Source organism: Nyctereutes procyonoides, unplaced genomic scaffold (assembly GCF_905146905.1).
Source record: "Nyctereutes procyonoides isolate TBG_1078 unplaced genomic scaffold, NYPRO_anot_genome, whole genome shotgun sequence".
NCBI classification, from domain to species: Eukaryota; Metazoa; Chordata; class Mammalia; order Carnivora; family Canidae; genus Nyctereutes; species Nyctereutes procyonoides.
In genome coordinates, this window is record NW_026575048.1 from 11,170,311 (window position 1) to 11,192,620 (window position 22,310).

The 22,310-nt window shown below is 36.1% G+C and overlaps 1 protein-coding gene across 1 annotated transcript in view; it reads right to left on the reverse strand.

Annotated features, from left to right (window-relative positions):
- The window catches only part of NBAS (NBAS subunit of NRZ tethering complex), a 322,484-nt gene that overhangs the window by 194,930 nt on the left and 105,244 nt on the right, over positions 1-22,310 (reverse strand). Inside the window, exon 22 of the mRNA XM_055327484.1 lies at positions 4,741-4,824. Within this exon, the coding sequence (XP_055183459.1) occupies positions 4,741-4,824 (84 nt within the window). The remainder of the gene's footprint in view (positions 1-4,740; positions 4,825-22,310) is intronic.

The following is a 22,310-nucleotide window of genomic DNA, read 5'->3' on the forward strand; positions in this document are numbered from 1 at the left end:
GGCCACCTTCTCTCATCGTCCTGGAGGCTCCTTCTGGGTCATCTGGGGGGAATAGCCTCCTCCAGCTGACCCCTGGGTCCTGGCTCCTCCCCACTGCAGCTTTCTCCCAGTCTCACCTGTGACTCCAAAGCATCAGCTACCACAAGCACTACAACAACCACCCTATTTGACCCCTAACCCTATACTTTACTCAGAAGCCCCAAAATCCTTCTATTTGTCTTCAATGTTTCACAGGCACCTCAAATGCAACAAACTCAAAACTGAATTCAGGATCTCCTCAGGTAATAAAATTATCTTTTTAAAAACGGAAACCTGATGTTATTATCATCCCCATGCCTATTTTTATAGCCTGTAACCGGCCGTAAAATATTCTAGCCTCATCTTGGTGCCAATCTCACTTTTGTTCTGGTTACTTCAACAAGGCAGGTCTTTATCTTTAGTTCTTGAAGGAGACATTGCCTTGAGCCTTCTTCCAACATGCTTTCTCTCTTAGAACACATCCCCTCCTCTCTTTTACCAAACTTGTTCTCCCCCTTGGGCTAAATTAAATCCTGTTCATTATTCAAATCTCAGATTTCACAAGATTTTGCCCAGGATGAGTTTTCTTACTCTCCACCAAGCTGCGGTCTCCCTATGATGTGCTCCCAGCAATCTTCCCCCTCCCCCTACCCTGGTCCTTCCTAGCACTCACCATGTTAGTCATTTACAGCAGGACTCTTTTTCCTGCCAGATTATAAACTTCATGAGTCCAGGGACTGCATCTGCCTTTCTTCCTCTGGTATTCTTGTGTCTAGCAGATGACAGACCCCAATTAAATGAGTAAGCAACAGGACATGTCCGGTAATACAGAAAATCTGTACGATCTTCAAAAGCATCTTTTCCTTTGTCAAACTTTTCCAGACTTTTCATTTTTAGTTTCAGGAGTTCTGGCACAGCAAGCTCTACTTACGTTTCGGCTTGCTGCACTTGGTCTGAGAGGAAATGCCCTCATGCCTTTCATCTACTTAGAATCACACAAAGGCACAGGCTGTGGGGAACTGGGAAGCGTAGGATGGATGGGTCAGTGCTCTGCCCCTGCTGTTCTCTCAAAAGCCCATCTGGAAATGAGAGGTTTCACTATCAACAGTCTCCCCACACCTCTGCCTACCGCCCCGGCCACTGGCCCTGACCTCCCACCACCTTCAGTTTCTCTACTTCTTCAACCTCTCATTACAACTGCTAAGTGATGACTTCTAATTAAATATGGCTGACAAATACCATACATTTAAGCTCCACTGTCTCCTGAAACTCCCCTGAAATGGCAGGGGAGGAGGATGCCACACACACAGGAGGTACAAGCTCACCATCCCCTCCACTCTGCAAAGTCCACAGCTAATGGCCAAACATCTAGTAGCTACACAGTTGTTACAGATACAGAGTTAATACCTAAACTATCATCTGAAAGAATTAAAAGTAATTGCTTCTGGAGAGCAGGAAATGAGAAGAGGGGAACAATGGACTGTGGGTTTGGGTTTTGCTTCTTTTTGTCTTTTTTAACAAGGTTTGTAGAAAATTGTAACTCTTTAATCTACCTGCAAGTATATACAACTTTGATTAAAACAATGAAAAGTAAATTAAAAACAACTTTTAAAGATTTTCTTATTTGAGAGAGAGAGAGAGAGAGTACACGTGGGAGGACAGAGGGGGAGAGAATTTCCAGCAGACTCTGCCAGGCACAGAGCCTGATGTGGGGCTCAATCTCATGACCCTGAGATCACAACCTGAGTGGAAACCAACACCAGATGCCCAACCAACTGCACCACCCAGATGCCCCTAAAAACAATTATATGTTCTCATTCATTTGGGGAATATAAATAATAGTGAAAGGGAATAGAAGGGAAGGGAGAAGAAATGGGTAGGAAGTATCAGAAAGGGAGACAGAACATAAAGACTCCTAACTCTGGGAAACGAACTAGGGGTGGTGGAAGGGGAGGAGGGCGGGGGGTAGGGGTGAATGGGTGATGGGCACTGAGGGGGGGCACTTGACAGGATGAGCACTGGGTGTTATTCTGTATGTTGGCAAATTGAACACCAATAAAAATGAATTATTAAAAAAATAAAAATAAAAAATAAAATAAAAACAATTTTTAAAAAGAAATCAGCGAAACCACAGCAAGACATTCAACTGCCATTACGCTAAAACGTCATGGAGTAAAAAAATGTACCTAAGAGTTACTCCTTATCTCAGTATCTAAGACACAACAAAATGAAACAGCCAATGTTACCACTTACATTAAGAGAGCTTCCAAATGTCACTTGCAATGATAACGCTACTGCTTATGGCCTTTATTCATCACTTATCAGTCATATACATAGGTTCAAAAATCCAAAAGTGTGAAAAGAGTCAAATCAAATGAAAAGCCAACAATTCCATACAAAATCCACACTGCCACCATCTTTGCCACGCTCTGTGCCATGTTCACATCTTTTAGCCGTCTTCCTGGATTTTCCTCTCAGCATCTAAACAGGATATGCTTGGGACTCTTTCTGATTTATCTATTCTATGTGCTACTCAGCTGTCTTAAACCATAACCATCCACTTCTCCTAAACCCTCTCCTCCCTCTGTGGATATATCACAGTTTAGTTTAAACCACTAATTATTTGCATTATTTTGATTATGTGAATACTATCCTGTCCTGAGCCAAGTGGTACATTATTGTAACTATTGCTCTTTTGAACAATTTTTCATTTTCTGGAGTTAATAAAGACCCATTGTGCTCCTATCCCACCCATTTACTCACATGCATCCATTGCTAGGTTTTTCCAAATTCTCTAAAAAATGCATTAATAGCAAAATATAAAAGTTTTTCCCTAAATAGTCAAATATAACAGGTAATATTCCTGTTCCATTTTTAAGATTTTTCAAAAGACCTTGGCTCTTGAAGCCATCCACACCCTTTCAACAATCTGTGCTGGCTGCTTGCTCACCCGACAAGAACACAGCTGTCATCCTGGGCCCTCCCGTTGCCACTGCCCATGTTAGAGCCCAGTCCTGAATCTAGCAGCTTTTTTTCAATTGACTCCCTCATTTTAATAAAACACATCTTTTATGGCTTCCTGAAATGAGATATACTCATTTACGGGTGGTAAATTTTACCAAACCTTACATGATTAACCTCATACTTGATGATTTCAGCTAGATTTAAGAATCTTGTTCAAAAAATATTTTCCACTAGAAGTTTTGCTTCTAGCTTCTTCTAGCTCTAGCTTCTTCTATTGCTGTTCTGGAGATATTTGAGGTCATTCTAATTCAAACTTCCTTTTATGTAAAATGTTTTTCTCTCTGGTAGACTGCATTCCTGATATTCTGGAAGGCCTTGATGGTATGCTTTAGTGCAGTGGGCATTTCAATCTATAAACTCATAGCCCTTCAATTCTAAATAATAGGCTTGAAATATTTCTTATAAATTTCCTCCCTTTTATTATATATGCCTTCTCTTTATAGAATGCCTGTAATCTTGAAAAAAAAAAAAAAAGAATGCCTGTAATTTGAATATGTTTTTATCTGTCTCTTTATCTAACTCTATAATATTTTTATTCTACTTTCTGGGAAAGTTCTTTGCTTTAATCTTTCAACCTTATAATTTTTAGACACCAACGATCATACTTTTTAGGTCCCGAAGTTCTCATAGTTCTCTGTTCCTATTTTATAAAATCCTTTTGTTACTTCACAACTGCAGTATCTTCTCTTATCTCCTGGCCAATATTAATTTTTGAAGTTTCTTTTTGTGTGGTCTCTGACTTTCAGTTCCATTTTCTGTTTGTTTTGCCTTTCCTTTCCACTTGTTCTGCCTGCTGGCCCCAATCCTCAGATGTCCAGGAAGCACAGTAGCTATGGCAGGACTTGTTCATTTGCTGACTTCACTGTGACCTGGTAATGCACTAATCTTTTGGGACAACATGTCAGTATCTAGAGGCCTCTTCTCAGAGGCTACTCCATTTCTCCAGGAAAGAAATCTCCAAACTTCTACTTGGGGAATATGCCTACACTCTAAGAGCTAGAAGGTGGCAGGGAACCCAAGCTTCGACCTAGATTTTCACCAAATGCTCCGATTTTCAACTCCAGCACTCCACCCCCACCCTATGCTGTGCCTAATGCCTAGGAATCTGGAGGATTTCTGGATCAATACAAAGGTTCCCTGCCTCAATTCATGAATCCAAAAAATAAATCTCTGATTTCATGGAGGAGAAATATGAAAGGAGAGATGGTGAAGGAACATCTACCTGACTTTGAGGAGTGAGGAATAAGGGAATTCAAGTGCTTTCAGCCCCACACCTCATCTCCCACGCCCTCGGACTCCACATTCTGAGGATTTCTAAGGTTAAGTCTCACAAAAATAAAAATTCAAACTGAATCAAGAACAAAATTGTGTGCACACCATAACTACAGCTGTGAAAACTATATTTCTATGTTTCAAAGACTAAAAGGCAATACTTTAAAAAAGAAAGAGGTGCTGCATCAGGATCATTTTATAGAATATTTAACTTTGTAGAATTTAATATTCTTCCATTTAAAAAACTGTAATGTAACTGAATAAAATCAAGTCAAGTGCTTAAAAAAACTCCATGCAAAGTCCCTAAATCAGGGACCACTATCAAGTACATGGTCGCATGGTCACCTACCACATACCCATCTCTGTCAAGCCCTGTACTCACCCATCCCGGAGAAATGAAGGCCCCTCGCATTGGCTGATCCTTACCTGCACTCCAGCTCCTCGCACCAATCTTTATCTCGGTGTTTGTGTTCATTCCAAGGAATGAGCACCAAGGCGTCTCCATTATAACTTAAATGAAAAAACAATACATAAGCATTTAAAATACACATTAGCTCAGTGACTGGCTACATAAGAAATATGATGCAAAAATTATTTTTATATAAACTCTAAACTCCATTCCTGTTTATGGTATATTAAGTGGTACATGATATATGCTATAAACAATATGTAAACAGAAAATACCAAATTATTGATTTCTCTTCAATCATAAAAAAAAAGAAAATAAATAAGTTTAACTTCCTGTGATCACAGAAATGTTCTAGAACTATGCTATCCACTATAGTAACCAGTGGCTATGTATGAAGCACTTGAAATATGGCTAAGAGAACTTTAATTTTAATTTCAGTGTTAATTAAAATTTAAATAGCCACATAAATTTAACATTTAAATAGTGGCTACCACATATGACAGCAAAGACCTGGAGGATAGGTAATTATTAGAGGGAAGAAATGATTTTGTGGGCTAAAAATAACATTAAATGATCAAGAGGTATAGATTTCCAGTTATAAGATAAACAACACTAGGGATGTAATGTACACAATGACTATAATTAACCCTGCCACATAATATATGGAAAAACTATTAGGTCAGGAAATTCTAGGAGTCTTCATCACAAAGAAAACTTTTTGTTTTCACTTTCTTCCTTTTATATTTTATCTATAGGAGATGACGGATGTTAGCTGAACCTATTGCAATAATCATTTCACAATGTATGTAGATCAAACCATCATATTGTATGCCTTCAATTTACACATGATGTATGTCATTTATTTCTCATTAAAACTGGAGGTGTATCACTAAAAGATGAACGAGAGAACTAAGAAACAGAAAAATTAAGGCATGACTAGATAGAATTAAGAATAAATTTTAAAAAAAAGAATAAATTTAGAGGGATCCCCAGGTGACTCAGTGGTTTAGTGCCTGCCTTTCACCCACGGCCTGATCCTGGAGTCCCAGGATCGAGTACCGCATCAGGCACCCTGCATGGAGCCTGCTTCTCCCTCTGCCTGTGTCGCTGCCTCTCTCTCTCTGTCTCTCTCTCTCTCTCTCTCAGTGTGTCTCTAGTGAATAAATAAATAAAATCTTAAAAAAATAAATTTAGAAAGAACAGTGAGGTAAAGACTGTAGAGTATGGTAACAGAACAGAGCAACATGCTACACGTTAGGAAACATGAAACACAGAAACCTAGCTGCCTCCCACCTAGCCAAGCAGTGTTTGGCATGTGACTTTCCAAAGCAAAACCCTCAAACATTATCTTGAAGGTCCCTTTTAGCTCTAATATTCCGTAAGTCCACGACAATAACTGAAATATCCTGAATTAAGACAAAAACTTTAAGAACAAATGTCAATTGCTCTACTTTATGGTTCAATAAAACATTTTCTCTCCTGTTTCTGAGTATTAATAGTAGCAATTTTCTAAAATTTACCAGAACTCCAGGGAAAGGATTGCACTTTCTTATATCAGGTTGTATTTTTCACTTTCTTCTCTTACAAGATTATATAACATGCCTTGCACAAGAAGCCCTTCGTAAACATTTGAATATTATGTCAGTGAGAGGTTAGTCCTCGTGTAAGCGGTAACAGGAGCCCACTGGGTGATTTCAGAAAGGTGGAAACTGAAAGGTCTGAGAAGGGGCAGTGCTGTTTGTCAATCAACAGCATCCCCACCAGATTATTACTGGTGCAACTTATCCAAAGTCAAAGCTACCTATTAAATACAGACAAGAAGAAATGCATTATACCATATTTTATAAATACAGTATTTTACCCACTTTGAAGCTAGCATGTAATGTTCCTGCATAATGTGTCCCAGAGATACATTTGGGAAGGCTTCTGAGTTCATATTTTTAAATTCCTGCATCACACAGATGATCATTTAGCATGGATGCCACAATCACACTATTTCATTTGTCACCAAATGAAAAACCATTTTATTTCCCTCCATGTCAATAACTAATACTTTATCACAGGCTACTGAAATGGAAAGTAAAAGAGAACATGGGAATACAACGATGATGATGATAATGCAAACTCTTCCAACATAAGAATAAATTATAGCAGTGAATTGAGGAACAAAGGGGGAAAAAAATGAACAAACGATTATGCCCTTTCTAATTAAAGCAGACACGGTTCCATAGCTACACAAAATGCTTTCTAAAAGAATTTTAGAAAAATGTAGCGTAAGTTGAGATTTGTACTTTCTATAGAAAGTACATATTAAATATAAGAGGTATTACTGAAATGATTAATAGTAGTGTGGGACCCTCAGCAAAATAATATTCATTTGGTATTTAAAGACTAGAAAGCTATATAACTTTGTTAAGCTTCACTGAACAGACAGGGTATGAAAACAAGCCAATTTTTATCAAAACACATTTTAAGACAAGTTCTGTTCAGAAGTACACTCCAAAAGGTAGGCCTGAAGAGTCCTGGGTTAATAAAGTTTTTTGCTGCATTTTCAAAGCAAAGCCCAACTAAAATGTTTCCAAATGTGCTGATTACCACTGATGTAGTAATGCTACTACTTGTACTATTAGTATATCTGCAATGATCAGCAACAATAATCTTTAACACTTAATGATCTCCTACTATGGACTAGACAGGATGAAATGTATTTAACATACAAGACTTCATTTAGCCCTGCCAATGTAATGCAGCTAGTAATATGATCTTCCTCATATTACAACGGGAAAACTGAAGACCAAGTTAACTTGCCCATCCTCATAAAAGTAATAAATGACAGTGCCAAGATTTAAACACAACCAGCTAGAATCCAAAACTTAGCCTTCTAGCTAGCACACACCTGTAGAAAGGGGACAGGGGCTATAATCTAGCCCAACCACAAATCCATTCTCATTTTCACCATTGCCTTGCTTCATATCTAAGAGCCACCAGGCAAAATCTGTAGGTGGCAAGAAAAGGGTCATTTCAGCCTTCCCAAAATTTAATTCAGACAATCCAATAAGGACCACTTACATGCATATTTAAAGTACAATATAAAACCAAACTCAATACCAGTAGATTACGAAAATGATGAAACTAATTTCTCCTAATACGGCTGGACCTTAGGTCTGATCACCAACACTTACATAAAGCAAAAATCAAAAACCTTCTTTCTGTTCTTTCCTTTCCTTACTGAATATTTCTGCAAACTATTTTAAAACAAATTTTACGAGTTTAAAATACTTGCTATAAAAATACCATAAGTTCTTTATCATGCTTCAAATAATTGCATTCAAAAACAAGATCTCCTTCCTACCTAAAATATAAATTCCTTGAGGGCAAAATTTTTGTTTGTTTTGTCTACTGCCATATCCTCAATAACTAAAATAGTGCCTGGCATTTAGCAGACTCTAAAACAATGTGTCAGTTATTAAATGAAAACACAAAGATTTTTAAGTGAATACTGTTTACTATCCTCAAATTTTTTCAAAAAGTGCTCTCATAGTATCACAGAAATTCAAAATTGGAATAAAGCAATGAAAGGGGACAATCTGTTCATAAAAATACATATGCCAAAAAGTACCTATATATGGAATCTACAGATCTGAGAGTGAGAACGCAAATACTTTCCTAACATAGACCACTACGCTGATGCAAGAGCAAGCTATGCTAGTACTGGTGGACATCTAATCTGGGTAGTTGGACATGTCATGTTCTAGTTCAGGTGAGAAAAATATTTCAGAATACGTATTTCCCTAAATCTCACCATTCTTTAGACTTGAAAATAATCTTACCTTTTTAAAAATGCTCAAATTTTAGCTACTTTACTCTTTGAGAAGGTAAGCAAAATGATAGCACATACAATAAAATTCAGAGAAAAATCTTTTTCACTTAATTCTCTTCACAATAAACATCTTAGTCATGTAAATCAATCAATGGGCTAGGTGAAACTGGTTTAAAAAAAAAACAAACCTAGAAAATACACTGCTTTCTTCTAAAGAATTGTAGGAACTTTGGGGAGTTGCAAAAGTTACACTTCAAATCTAAAGTTCCACAAACACAACACATTTACATATACTTTGTTTCATCTTTGTCATTTCTTGTTTCTGCTTGGCTTAAGAAGTCTTAAAACTTAAAATGCATCACTAAAAAAAAAGAAAGCACAGGGTAAACTTAAATGATCTCTTTGCAAAATAATGGCTGCTTAATTTTAAGATTCTTTATATTAGAATCCTTTTCATTGTTTTATTCCAAACAATAAACTTTGCTGGTTTCATCTGAAGGTAACATTTATCTGTCAGCAGGAAAAGAATGAATATTTCAAGTTCTATTATGTTCGACTATTCTCTCACCAATTATTTCTCACACTAAATTTAAATGTTTTATTTCAAAGAAATTTTATCAAGAATAAACTTACAAAAAGTTCTTTTGTTCATGTTCTATGCCATGGAAATAAAAGGCAAAATAAACTGTGAGTTACTACTAATTGCCACCTTTTATGTGCTGGGTTTAAGACGTGGAGTTATATTTATGTCTATTATTCAGCATAGAAGAAAATGTTCTGGTAAATAAAGGACAAGAAATAATAACTTGAGCCCACATGTAAACTACACTGTGGTTATCATCACTGAACACATCAAACTGGTCTGAAACTCCTTGGGAAACCAGTCAAAAAGCTAGCTGTCATTTAGAATGCCAGGTTGGAAAAAAAACTATCTTAAGGCATCATTCAGAGTTCTCTTCTGGACCAACAGGATTCACTTCTATTAATACAGGACTTAGAAAATATAGCAGATTATGAAGTTATTTTGAAACTTAACCTGTATTCTCAGATGTTAGCAATGTATAAGAGAAAGCAGCATGAAAATACCACCTCCACTGGGATGCCTGGGAGGCTCAGTGGTTGAGCATCTGCCTTCGGCTCAAGGTGTGATCCCCAGGTCCTGGGATCAAGTCCCACTTCAGGCTACAGGGAGCCCGCTTCTCCCTCTGTCTACATCTCTGCCTCTGTGTGTGTGTGTCTCTCATGAATAAATAAATAAATTCTTAAAAAAAAAAAAAAAAACACCTCCAGGACTTGGATTCTCCTCCCCCCCTCCACCAGCTACTGCATCTATTCCCTGGGACCCTGCTGCTTCATCTATTTAACAAATTCTGTAATATCATCTGCCCAAAATGAAGATAAGACTAGACAAATATTTTCTTGAATTCTGATCCATTATACTTAGGAGTATGCTCTTGGAAGCCAACCTCTGTGACAGATGCTACTGTGCACAGCTGTGTAACCTTGATTGAGTTATTTAAATTGCCTGTCCTGGGATCCCTGGGTGGCGCAGCGGTTTGGCGCCTGCCTTTGGCCCAGGGCACGATCCTGGAGACCCGGCATCGAGTCCCACGTCGGGCTCCCGGTGCATGGAGCCTGCTTTTCCTTCTGCCTGTGTCTCTGCCTCTCTCTCTCTCTCTCTATCATAAATAAATAAAAATTAATAGATAAATAAATAAATAAATTGCCTGTGCCTTAGTTTCCCCATTAGTGACACAGAAAGAACGACAGTATTAACTTCATTTGGATTTGGGGAGAATCAAGGTAGTACACCTAAAGACTTTAGAGTAGTACCTGATATATAATAAATGTTCAAACATCATAAAAAGCATCATTATTCCTAACATCAGCAAAAGGTTTTCATGGAGAGTAAAATATAAGATATATGTAACTGGGTACATTTCAAGATCTACTTTATGATAAATAGTAACATAATATAAATAATATCAATGATTATATTTACAAATACCTAACAACTGCAATAAACTCTGCTGACACCATCCTGAATACATGGCACCTGGCCAACATAACAAGCAGTAATAAGAAGTGATGAACTGATTTATGACAGAGAAATAAGCAACAGTATCCACAAGGCATCATCTCTCTCCCAAACCCTTAAAACAAAGTTTGAAAATAAATATTTTACCATAACCAAAGGATGATTCAATTATTTCTGAGCACAAGTTAGCGAAATCATTAAAGTTTAAGGGAAAGCCACAAACTTCAAAGGAAATTCTCTCAGAAAAGTTAAGTAAGAAAGGCTACTCTTCACCAAGGTGTTTGCTGTCAACAAAACAAGGGGCAACAGAGGACTACAGAGGTCAGTTGACCTTACACTACCACATCACCTGTCCCTTGCTTGGACAGAGGACCCTCATTCTGAAGAAGAGGCACTCAAGGTCTCAGAACAATGAAGAAGACTTATGTTTGCTACAGGCAAAGTTACTGAGAGGGGAAAGGGGAGGAAAGGTATCCTCAAACCCAACCTCAATGGCATATATTTTAATAAGAATAAGCTAAAATAGACAACATTTTTTTAAAATCCCCAAAACATTTATGTAGTAATTTTTATATTCAGCATGAGGTATTACACACAGTATTTATAAATGTTTCTATTTGTATTAATTTTTGTGATGATTTTCATATTTATAGTATTGCACCTATGGAAAATACGGGTGAATTAAAACTGGTGAATTTTAACTTTCATTTATAGCATAAACTCAACTACAGCTTCAGAGTAGCCAGTATTTCATTCAGTAAGGAAGAACACATATTCAATGTGAAGATACTGAAAGATGTGAGGTTCAAGAGCCAACTAAACACTGATGAGGAAGGACCATTTCATATGGGAGAAGCTCAAAACTACAGTGCCAACCACCGTCAAGGAAGTAACGTAAGAGAAATCAAGTCAATTTTACTTCCTGTTCTGTTATTTAGACTGAATAGCAGCAAAACCCTTATTTCATATTACTTAAAGATAACAAGACCCTGACCAATCTCCTTTAGTCTATTAATTAAAGCAGCAAAACCTTCCAGGACAAAGATAAAAGTATATGACAACTGAATTTACCAACTATAAAGCTAATGAAATGTACCAAAATGTTTATGAATGTTTTATCAATGTACATTACAAGCCCTGACCCTACATAAGGTTGTAATGCTAAGAGTTTAAATCAGAGGTTTAGAGAAGAAAAGAATAATTTATTTTTTTAAAGATTTTATCTATTTATTCATGAAAGATACACACAGAGAGAGGGAGAGACACAGGCAGAGGGAGAAGCAGGCTCCATGGAGGGAGCCCGACGTGGGACTTGATCCCGGGTCTCCAAGATCACACCCTGGGCTGAAGGCAGCGCTAAACTGCCGAGCCACCCAGGCTGGCCAAAAAAGAATAATTTTTTTAATCTTCCTTTTACTCATATAACTAAAGAAAACAGCAAAACAATGCCTGTGCAGATCTCAAGACACAGGAAGTGTGATCAAGACCCCGCAAATTCGTGCCTCTAAGAACTACACTGAATGGGCATACTTTGGGGCTTTTTTTTTAAGATTTATTTATTTGACAGAGAGGGAGAGCACAAGCAGGAGTAGCAGAAGGAGAGGAAGAACAGACTCCCTATTGAGCAGGGAGCACAATGTGGGGCTTGATCCCAGGACCCCAAGATCAAGCCAAAGGAAGCTGCCTAACCAACTGAACCTCCTAGGTGCCCACCCCCCGCAAGGATATTTCACACATACCACTTCCTATGTGTGAGCCTAAATACAAAGCTCTAAGTAATTATATTCACACATATATAAATTCAGGAATCTTGAGAAAAAGGTATCATGTTTCTCATTTTATAGGAGAGAAAACAGTGCCATAGAAATGTTTACTAACATGCAAAGTCACACAACTAAAAAAGCTGCAGCTGAGATTTAACCCAGACAGCCTGGTTCCAGAGCCTGACTTACTAAGTAAATAAACAAATGATCAGTAGGAACAGATCCACTGATATTCTCTTCATTCTAGTATCAGAGCTCTCAAAAACAACTAACAAACTTTAAGAACTGAAAAGATAAGATTTAATTAAGATATAAAACTTAGTCTGAACACATGAGAAATTATTCATCAGAGAAATGCAAATCAAAACCACAATGAGATATCACCTTATACCTGTCACAATGGCTAGAATCAAAAAGACAAGGAATAACAAACAAGTGTTGGCAAGGATGTGGAGAAAAAAGACCACCATGCACTGCTGATAGGAATGTAAACTGATGTAGTTAATATGGAAAACAATATGGAGATTCCTCAAAACCATCTGATCCAGTAATTCCATTACTGGGTATTTACACAAAGAAAATGAAAATACTAATTTGAAAAGATACATGCACCTCTTTATTTACTGCAGCATTATTTACAATAGCCATGATGTGGAAGCAACCCCAGTTCCATCAATGGATGAATGGATAAAGATGATGCCTAGTACACTTATACAATGGAGTATTACTCAGTCATTAAAAAAAAAAAAGCTGAGATCTTGCCATTTGTGACAACATGGATGGACTTAGAGGGTATTATGCTAAGTGAAGTAAGTTGGACAAAGAAAGACAGATACCATATGATTTCATTTATATGTGGAATCTAAAAAACAAACAACTTAAAGAAACAAAAGGCAGAAACAGACCCATAAACACAGAGAACTGATGGTTACACCAGAGGGAAGATAGGTGGGGGATGAGCGAAATGGGTGAAGGGTAGTGAGACAGAAGCTTCCAGTTTCAGAATGAATCAGTCCTGGGAATAAAGGCACAGCGTAGGGAATATTGTCAACTGTACTATAATAGCATTGGATGATGACAAATGATAATAACCCTTGTGGTGAGCATAGCAGAAGGTATAGACTTGTCAAAAAACTATGTTGTGAAACTAATTTGATGCTGAAACCAATCTGAAGTCAATGTAACACTGTGTGTCAACTATATTTTAACTTAAAAAAAGAAAAAAATTTAATCTGAACAATAAATAAAAAATATGAGCCAACTAAGACTACATAGCTAAGACTGTGATACTCTTGCAACATTTACCTCACCACTGGTGTGATTATTTGTACACAAATGATTCAGATGAGGGCACTTTATACCCTAAGTACCTAAGAATATCGGCAAAATGATTCAAGGAAGTAATTACTCAGCAAGCACCTTTTAAATAGGAAGCATGCATTGTGTTACTCTCTTAAACTTGTCAAAAAAAAAAAAAATATATATATATATATATATACACTTCAGAAACCAAGTTATATAGTGGCAATAGGAAAAAAATGTGGATTGATATTTTTTAAAAATAATTTTAAAAAATTATTAATTATAATTTAAAAATTATAAATTCAGCACTTTATATATATAATATATATAAATATATATAATATTCCTCAACTAAATGGATAGAAAAGTAGTCTAATTCATGGCATGCATATTTACAACGTTGTCTTTAATTGGAACAATCGGTGTAGTGATCTTTAGAGGGAAAAACAATTGAAACCTTCTGTAATGTTCCCAAAAAAAGGTTACGACTTTCTTCCCCACTACTAAACTTTTAATGTATTCCTGTTACTGCTGTCACTGCACAGAATTATCAGCAGTCCCCAACTTAGAATGGTTCAATATACAATGTTTTACTTTATGATGGTGTGAAAGGAATATGCATTCAGTAGAAACTACTTTGAATTTTGAAGTTTGCTCTTTTCCTGGGCTAGTGTTATGTGGTATGATACTCCCTCACGATGTTGGATAGCAGCAGTGCGCCACAGCTTCCAGTCAGCCATGCAACTGACTACTGAGGATAAACACCCAATTTACTTAAAACCCTTCTGTAATCATATAACCATTCTGTTTTTCACTTTCAGTACTTGAGTAATTCAATAAATTACATAAGATGCTCACCACTTTATTATAAATAGGCTTTGTGTTAGATGATTTTCCCGAACTGTAGTCTAGCATTATGAACATGTTTAAGGTAGGCTGAGCTAAGCTAGGATATTCAGTAAGTTAGGTTTATTAAATGCATTTTCAACAACGGGTTTATCAGGATATAACCCCATCACAGGTCACATAAGATATGTACATTTATTTGTGTCTTGCTCCTTTACTGAACTGTAAGCTCCTTCAAGGTTTTAGTCATTTTTATATCCTTAATACAATACCTGGCATTCATTTAAACCCCACTAAATACTTTTTTAAGATTTTATTTATTTATTCATGAGAGAGAGAGAGGCAGAGACTCAGGCAGAGGGAGAAGCAGGCTCCATGCAGGGAGCCCGACGTGGGACTCGATCCCGGGTCTCCAGGATCACACCCAGGGCTGTATGCGGCGCTAAACCGCTGCGCCACCGGCGCTGCCCTAAACCTCGCTAAATAAATAATTAATGATAGATAAATGGATAGGTAGATGGATAAACCACAGGGTATTTACAGTTCAAGATCAATATGCTTGCTTGCTCTGTGGCTACAGATTTAGACAATATACTCTAGGGTTTGTTCAAATTTTTCTGATTTAAAATTTCTGAAATGGATTGTACAACCTCCTATAGTATACCCATGCCATCAGCAACACTGCAGGTACTGTATACTGCAAGTGGCTCTGCGCTGTATATGAGCATGTATAAGCACAAAGAGATGTGAAAAGTCCTAAGCTTTAAATAAACAAAGCAGCACAAAAGGGGGTTTGCCCTAAGATATTGCTGTACAAGTCTGTTTAGAGCCTTTCCATCATGAATTCTTTGGATCTAGTCCAAATTAACTGCAGACTAACATACAATCATAACTAAAGAAACAAAAATCCCAGAAATGTAGACAGAGAGGCTCTGATGTCAATTCCACAGGCTGTGGTTGGGAAGACAATGGTCTAAACATCTGTGGCGCAAGTAATTCTAACACATTTCTACTGTTGATAAAGTTCAAAGTTAAATTAGAGATTGTAGGAAGAGAAAGAAAGAAAAATATTAGAGAATTGAAGAAAATGGGTCTAATATGTTTTAGTACGGATTCTTACTACACAGTAAACACTCATTCACAAAAGCAGAAACAAGTACAGGAAGTACTCAGGAAGAGGTGAGTGTTGACCCTGAAATAAAAATAGGCTCCAGATTATTCACAAACTAGACACAATATCAAATAAACAGCCCTATACCTGCATTGCTAGAACACTTTCTGTAATTTTCAGATTAAGGAAACCCATTATGGATTAATTTAACCCATTATAAATTAAGAAATCTATTCAGATCAACTTCACAGAGAAGCTAACCTAATAGTACACACATACACACACAATGCATTATGACAAAGGACCAAGTACATTCCATAACAACAGAGATAAGAACTCATCTGGTGAGATGAGCAAACCTACATGTCTGGCATCCAATAAAAAATACCAGGTATGTAAAAGAGCAGGAAATTAAGGCCTATAACTAGGAGAATTACCAATTTCTTTTTTTTTTTTTTTTTTTTTTTTTTTTTACCAATTTCTTAAACAAGACCAAGAAACACCAATAACATGATATGGAGATAGAAAAAACTTTTTAAGTCCAAATCTAACTCCTAGGAATGAAAACTCAGCAGCTCAGATGAAAACACTTTTCATTAAGAGCATTAAGATGGCATTAAGAGCAGAAACCACAGAAGTAGTCAACTTGCAAAGTAATAGAAACAATCCAAAATGAAAAGCAGAAAAAGACTGGACAAAAAATGAATTGTAAGAACAAGGGGCTAGCACACATATAAGTGGTAGCCCGAAAAGACTGTATTAAGGAGGAGAGATGAGAGAAGAAAAAAATATTAGAAGAAATAATACGCATGAATTTACTAAATTTGGTGTAGATCCAAAGAAGTCAATAAGCAGCAATGAGAACAAACACGAAGAAAACCACATCAAGGCACATGATAGTCCAAGAGCTCAAAATTAGTTATAAAGAAAATTTTAAAAACAACCAAAGAAAGTTAAGACACATGATGTAGACAAACAGTGAGAATGAAACCAGTCTCATGGAGGACAATGGAAGACGTCAGAGGTGCGCAACCTCTAAAGGACTAAAAGGATAAAAGTGACAGCCTAGAATCATGTACTCAGCAAAAGTATTTTTCAAAACAAAGGCAAAATAAAGACTTCTTTGGGCAAACAAAAGCAGAGAATGTGTTGCCAGCAGACTAGCCCTAAAAGAGGTGCCAAAGAAAGCCTTCCAGACAGAACAAAACTGGTATTAGATAGAAATCTGGACCTACAAAAGGCAATGAACAGCAGTGGAAACAGTAAATACATGTGCAAATATATAGTGTATTTTTAATTTTTAAAGAAGTTACTGATTAAAACAAAAAAAGACAAAAAATGTATTGTGGAGTTTATAACATACGTAAAAGTCAAATATAGGTCAACAATCATTCAAAAGCCAGCAGAGAGAAAAATGGAAAAATACTGGGGAAAGGTTCTTACATTATACATGAAGTTTTGCTGTATTATTTGAAGGTAGACCACCATAAGCTAAAGATACATGCTGTAAACACTACAGCAACCACACACACACACACATACACACACATACAGTTAATAATTCAATAAAGGAGATTAAGTGGAATTATAAAAACAGCCAACTCAAAAGAGGCAGGAAAAGAGAAAAAGGCAAATAATAAATAAATAGAACAAATGATAAACAAATAACCAAAATGTAAGCTTTGAACTAAGCCATACTGAACTATGCATTATATGTATATAGCCAGAGCATGACAATTAAAAGGCAGAGACTGCCAGATTAAACAGCAAGATTCCATTACAGCTGATCCTTGAATAAAACCAGTTTGAACTATGTGTGTCCACTTATACACAGATTTTTCGGATAAATACAGTACTATAACTGTTTTCTCTTCCTTACAATTTTTTAATAAAATTTTCTTTTCCCTAGCTTACTTTATTGTAAGAATATAGTATATAATACATACAACATACATGTTAATTGATCATGCTATTGGTAACTTCTGGTCAACAGTAAGCTAGCTATTAGTAGTTAAGCTCTGGAGAAATCAAAACTCACACATGGATTTCTGACTGCAGAGTAAAAGTCAGTGCCCCTAACACCCACCTTGTTCAAGGATCAACAATCTTATATTGTTATATAAGACAATCTTATATTGTCTATAAGAAACACACTTTATTAAAAAAAAATCAATGTACATCCAGCATTAGGAAAGTATCCAATTTGAAGAAATCTGATCTCTGTTGAGAATAGCTATCTATGCTTTTCCAGAGTTTAATGTAAAAAAGTCCTCACAAGCCATTCCATTTCTTTCACAGACAAAACTAAGTTTTGGCATCAGAAGTCAGGATAGTGGTTCTCTTAGATGAGGTGACTACAAGAGGGTAATAGGAGAGGGTATAAGGGATGCTCACAATGTGGTTCTTCAACTTGTTCACAAATGCACCAAACTGTACATCAATTGTACAAATATATCAACTGTATAAATTACACATTTACAGTTTGTTCATGTTCCTGTATATATAATTCAATACAAAGTGAAGCTAAAAACTTTAAAATTGCATTCAAACTAAGGTTCACTAGGCAGCCACTTCATTAAGAATTTGGAACCTCAGGTACCTGATATCAAGAAAGGGATGCTGTCCCAGATGGGCAAATCAGGGCATCAGTATCTGCAGGGAAGGATATTCCCTACTACATTTACATTTTGTTTACTCATCAGTCTTTCGCAAGCCTACTTAATGCACTTGAAACTACAAGATATTTGTAACATGACATGCTTATCCACATGTACCAAAAACACTGGTACTGCTGCTGCCACAGCCATACCCTCTGCTACCTTAACCACTGCTGTACACTGAACGCCAGTGATATGCTAGAAACAGTAACAGAGGACACTGATCGCTCTTACATTACTCAATCATCACAATACCTCGCAATGTCCCTGGTCCCACACTTGAAACTGAAATTTATAGAAGCTAAGGGACTTCTCAAAGGTAACACAGCTATCAAAGTATCAGGGCCAAGACACACACTCAGATTCTGACAAAAAGCCTTTGATCTTCCCAGAGTACTACCATACTGCCACTTCTCTACATCAAATATGTCAGTACCATGTCATGTGATCCCAACATTTACATATGTCATGGAGGTTTTTTTCTACAGTTATTAAAAATTGGGTAAACAAAGAGGTCAAAACATTTTTTAAAGTAGTGTATGTATGTACTTTGTATATGAAATATGAATTTGATTCTTAATAGAATTTTTCTTATTACAAATACAATATTTAAACAGGCTTGGCTATATCAGAAATTGGGAAAGTGTCTCTCAGGGTTATTTATATGTTAATTAAATATAGTGTGATAAAGAGATTCACTGCTGTTACAGACAAGTATTTACATATTAATGAAATCTTGACTGGAAAAGACATTTTGTGATCAAGAAGAATTATAGGGACTATTTCCCTAAGGTAATTCAACCATTCAGAAGATGTTATAATCTACTTAAGGATCACATGTTCAGAATTATTGGGCAGGGTACTTAAAGTTTGGAGGAAAATGAATACTGAAAGAAAAATCTCATCTCTATGAAAAGAATATAATTTGGTACCAGGAAGTAATGCTGAATCTAGTAACAGATTTTTAGGAGAGTACATTAGTTTTTTAAAAAGTACTCTCTCAAAGAGGTCTTAATTTCAAATAAAATTATAAACTTTGAACTGCATTAAGCCACATTAAAAACATCTGACAATGTTACACATACATTAAAACGATCATGCAATTAAAGTTATTTTCAAAATGATTCCCTATTTCAGCATATATTTCTACTAATGCCTCTCAAATTTTTTGTCCTGAAAGCAGGGTAACAATCCCTTTTCTGTTTCACCCATCAACACGCTGTGAGAATTTTATGTAAAACATAAAATTGATTTGTAAGTAAAAAAGAGGAAATCAACAAATCAGCACACCTTCATTTCCTTAGTACTTCTCAGAGTATCAAATACAAAATATCAGTATCATCATACTTTTTTGCAAAGCCCATAAAAATTACTCTGAAATATTCATTTCCACCTTCTTAATCAAAGAAATTGCCCTAAATCCATCTTGTTGCTTTACATAAATAGAAAGACAAGAACTAATTGAGTCAAGATCTAACGTGCCCACAGTGCCAGGAGACAATTAAACCAATTAACCCACTGCCAGCCCCAGACCCTGCTCGCAGACAGTTGAGGTGATTAGCTTTTCCTTTCTGATCCAAACATCAGGTTATTCTTGGATTCAGGAACTGCCAATATATCCCATTTTGTAAAGTACTCTCTATACTCCTCTCACCACAGAAGGCCAAATACTTATTGCAAGCCTAAAATACAAACCAATTTATTGTTCTTTGTTCACAGCAATTCAGAAATAAACTGCACATATGGGAATTGAATTTTGATTAGGTAACTAATCAACTTTTCAATTTTAAAGGGAAAAGAAACATTTTCATTTTTCTCTTGAGAATCAAACAGGTAAATGCAATGCTCCAATTTTTCCCATAATTATTTTATCTTCCAGGCTACAGTTTAGGTGATATTTCCATTACAACAAAATTACAGTGGGGATGACCAACAGAATGACCAACGGAAACTGCTTTTTAACAGTGAAGGAAAAAAGAAATCTTTATGAACAGAAGTAGGCTACATAAAAACATAAGGAAAAAGAAATTCCTGATTGTTTATTCAAATTCTGTGCATTAATTCACTTCAATTAACAGGGCTGCCTGGTGGCTCAGATGGTTAAGCGTCTGCCCTGGGCTCAGGTCATGATCTCCAGGTCCTGGGATCTAGTCCCACACTGGGCTCCCTAATCAGCACGAATCAGTTTTTCTCCCTCTCCCCTTGCTTGTGCTCTGCCTCTCTCTCTCTCTCTCTCTCTCTCTCTCTCTCTCGAATAAATTTTTTTAAAAATTCATTTCAACTAACGAATTCACCGAGAACATCTTTTGTACAGGTGAAGACTGAGTGAGTAAAACAATTTCAGGTTAAATATTTAGACAACTATTTCCTCCTCAAACTTCTCAATATCAAAGTCACACTCAACTTTCAAGGTCTAGAGCAAACCTTACCTCTTCCAAGAAGGCTTTCCTGATTTACCTCCTTTGTAACAGACAGTAACCTCTCCTATCTCAAACCTAACTAAACTCATCCTATAACATGTATTTTAATTACATGATAGTTACATCTATACCTAACCAGCCTGATCTTACCTGCTAGATTCTAATTTATCTATGGACAGGGATCACACGTTTGACTGACGTCACACAATTTCGAATGACTCCTTCATCTTCTTTAAACTGTTCTTTCAATGAAAACAAAATATGATAAAGCAATTTAGAAATGCTTAAATTTTTAAATCAGTTTCATAGGTACTCATGATTTGTTATAAATTTCACTTAAAAAGATTAAAATTCAAAACTCAGTACCTGATTCAAAAGAAATATTAATATGCTTCTTATGGGAGAGAAACTTCCAGAGTATCCTTAAAACTATGAAACTAAGCCACCATTAATTAATTCTGGTACAGTCTTCTGTTGCCCTTCAAGGAAAACAAATAAAAATTTACAGTTCCCAATTGAAAGCTGCCTAGTGTTTCCACTGAGACTTCATTGAAAAAGATAGTTCAAATTATTTAATTACTTCATTTCTGAAAAAAAAAATCACCAACTAATGCAGAATATGAAAGCATCAACAATCTGAAATGGCAAGTGTAGTAACAATCTACCTCTCCATTGTAAAGAATGGAAACAATGTCATCTGGTTATAAAATCAATTTGACCTAAATCAAATTTGTCCTATTTGAAATTTTAATAAAATGCCTATTTATGTTTTGCTATTTTAGCACATAAATCTTATGTTATTGTAATTACAGAAAAAGTCTCTATGCTTGGCTACTCAAACCCAAGATTTAGAAAATAAAAGGTAGAGACTAAACATTCCCTTCAGTCTGTATCCTCTCTTTATCACAAAAAGATGAAAAGGTTTGCCATAGGAAATTAGGCAATAACAGTAACCTTGCATCTCAAACTAGAATTCATCTTCGTCGTTTACTTCATTTGGGCAGTACTTCCAGAGCACAAGTAGAAACATGACCCACGGATGTCAAGCCAATCTAAATTTTATTTAATTATAACTAATTCCACTAAAAGTATTTGATGCCTTGAGGATATTATGCTAAGTGAAATAAAAGAGCCAAAAAAAGACAAATATCTCATGATTCCACTTACATGAGCCACCTAGAGTAGAAAACATCATCCAGACACAAAGCAGAATGATGCTGGTCAGAGACTGGGTTGAATGGAAAATGGAAAGTTGTTTAGTGGGCACAGAGTTTTAGTTTCACAAGACAAAAAGTTCTAGAAACTGGTTGAACAAGGTGAATGTGTTTACTACTGAACTGTATGCTGAAAAATGGTTAAAATGGTAAATTTGATACTATGCATTTACAATCAAAAATGTTTCTAAAAAAAATTAAAAACTGTGGAAGGAGCCTTGGTGTCCATCGAAAGATGAATGGATAAAGAAGATGTGGTCTATATCTACAATGGAATATTACTCAGCCATTGGAAATGACAAATACCCACCATTTGCTTCAATGTGGATGGAACTGGAGGGTATTATGCTGAGTGAAGTAAGTCAATCAGAGAAGGACAAACAGTGTATGTTCTCATTCACTTGGGGAATATGAAT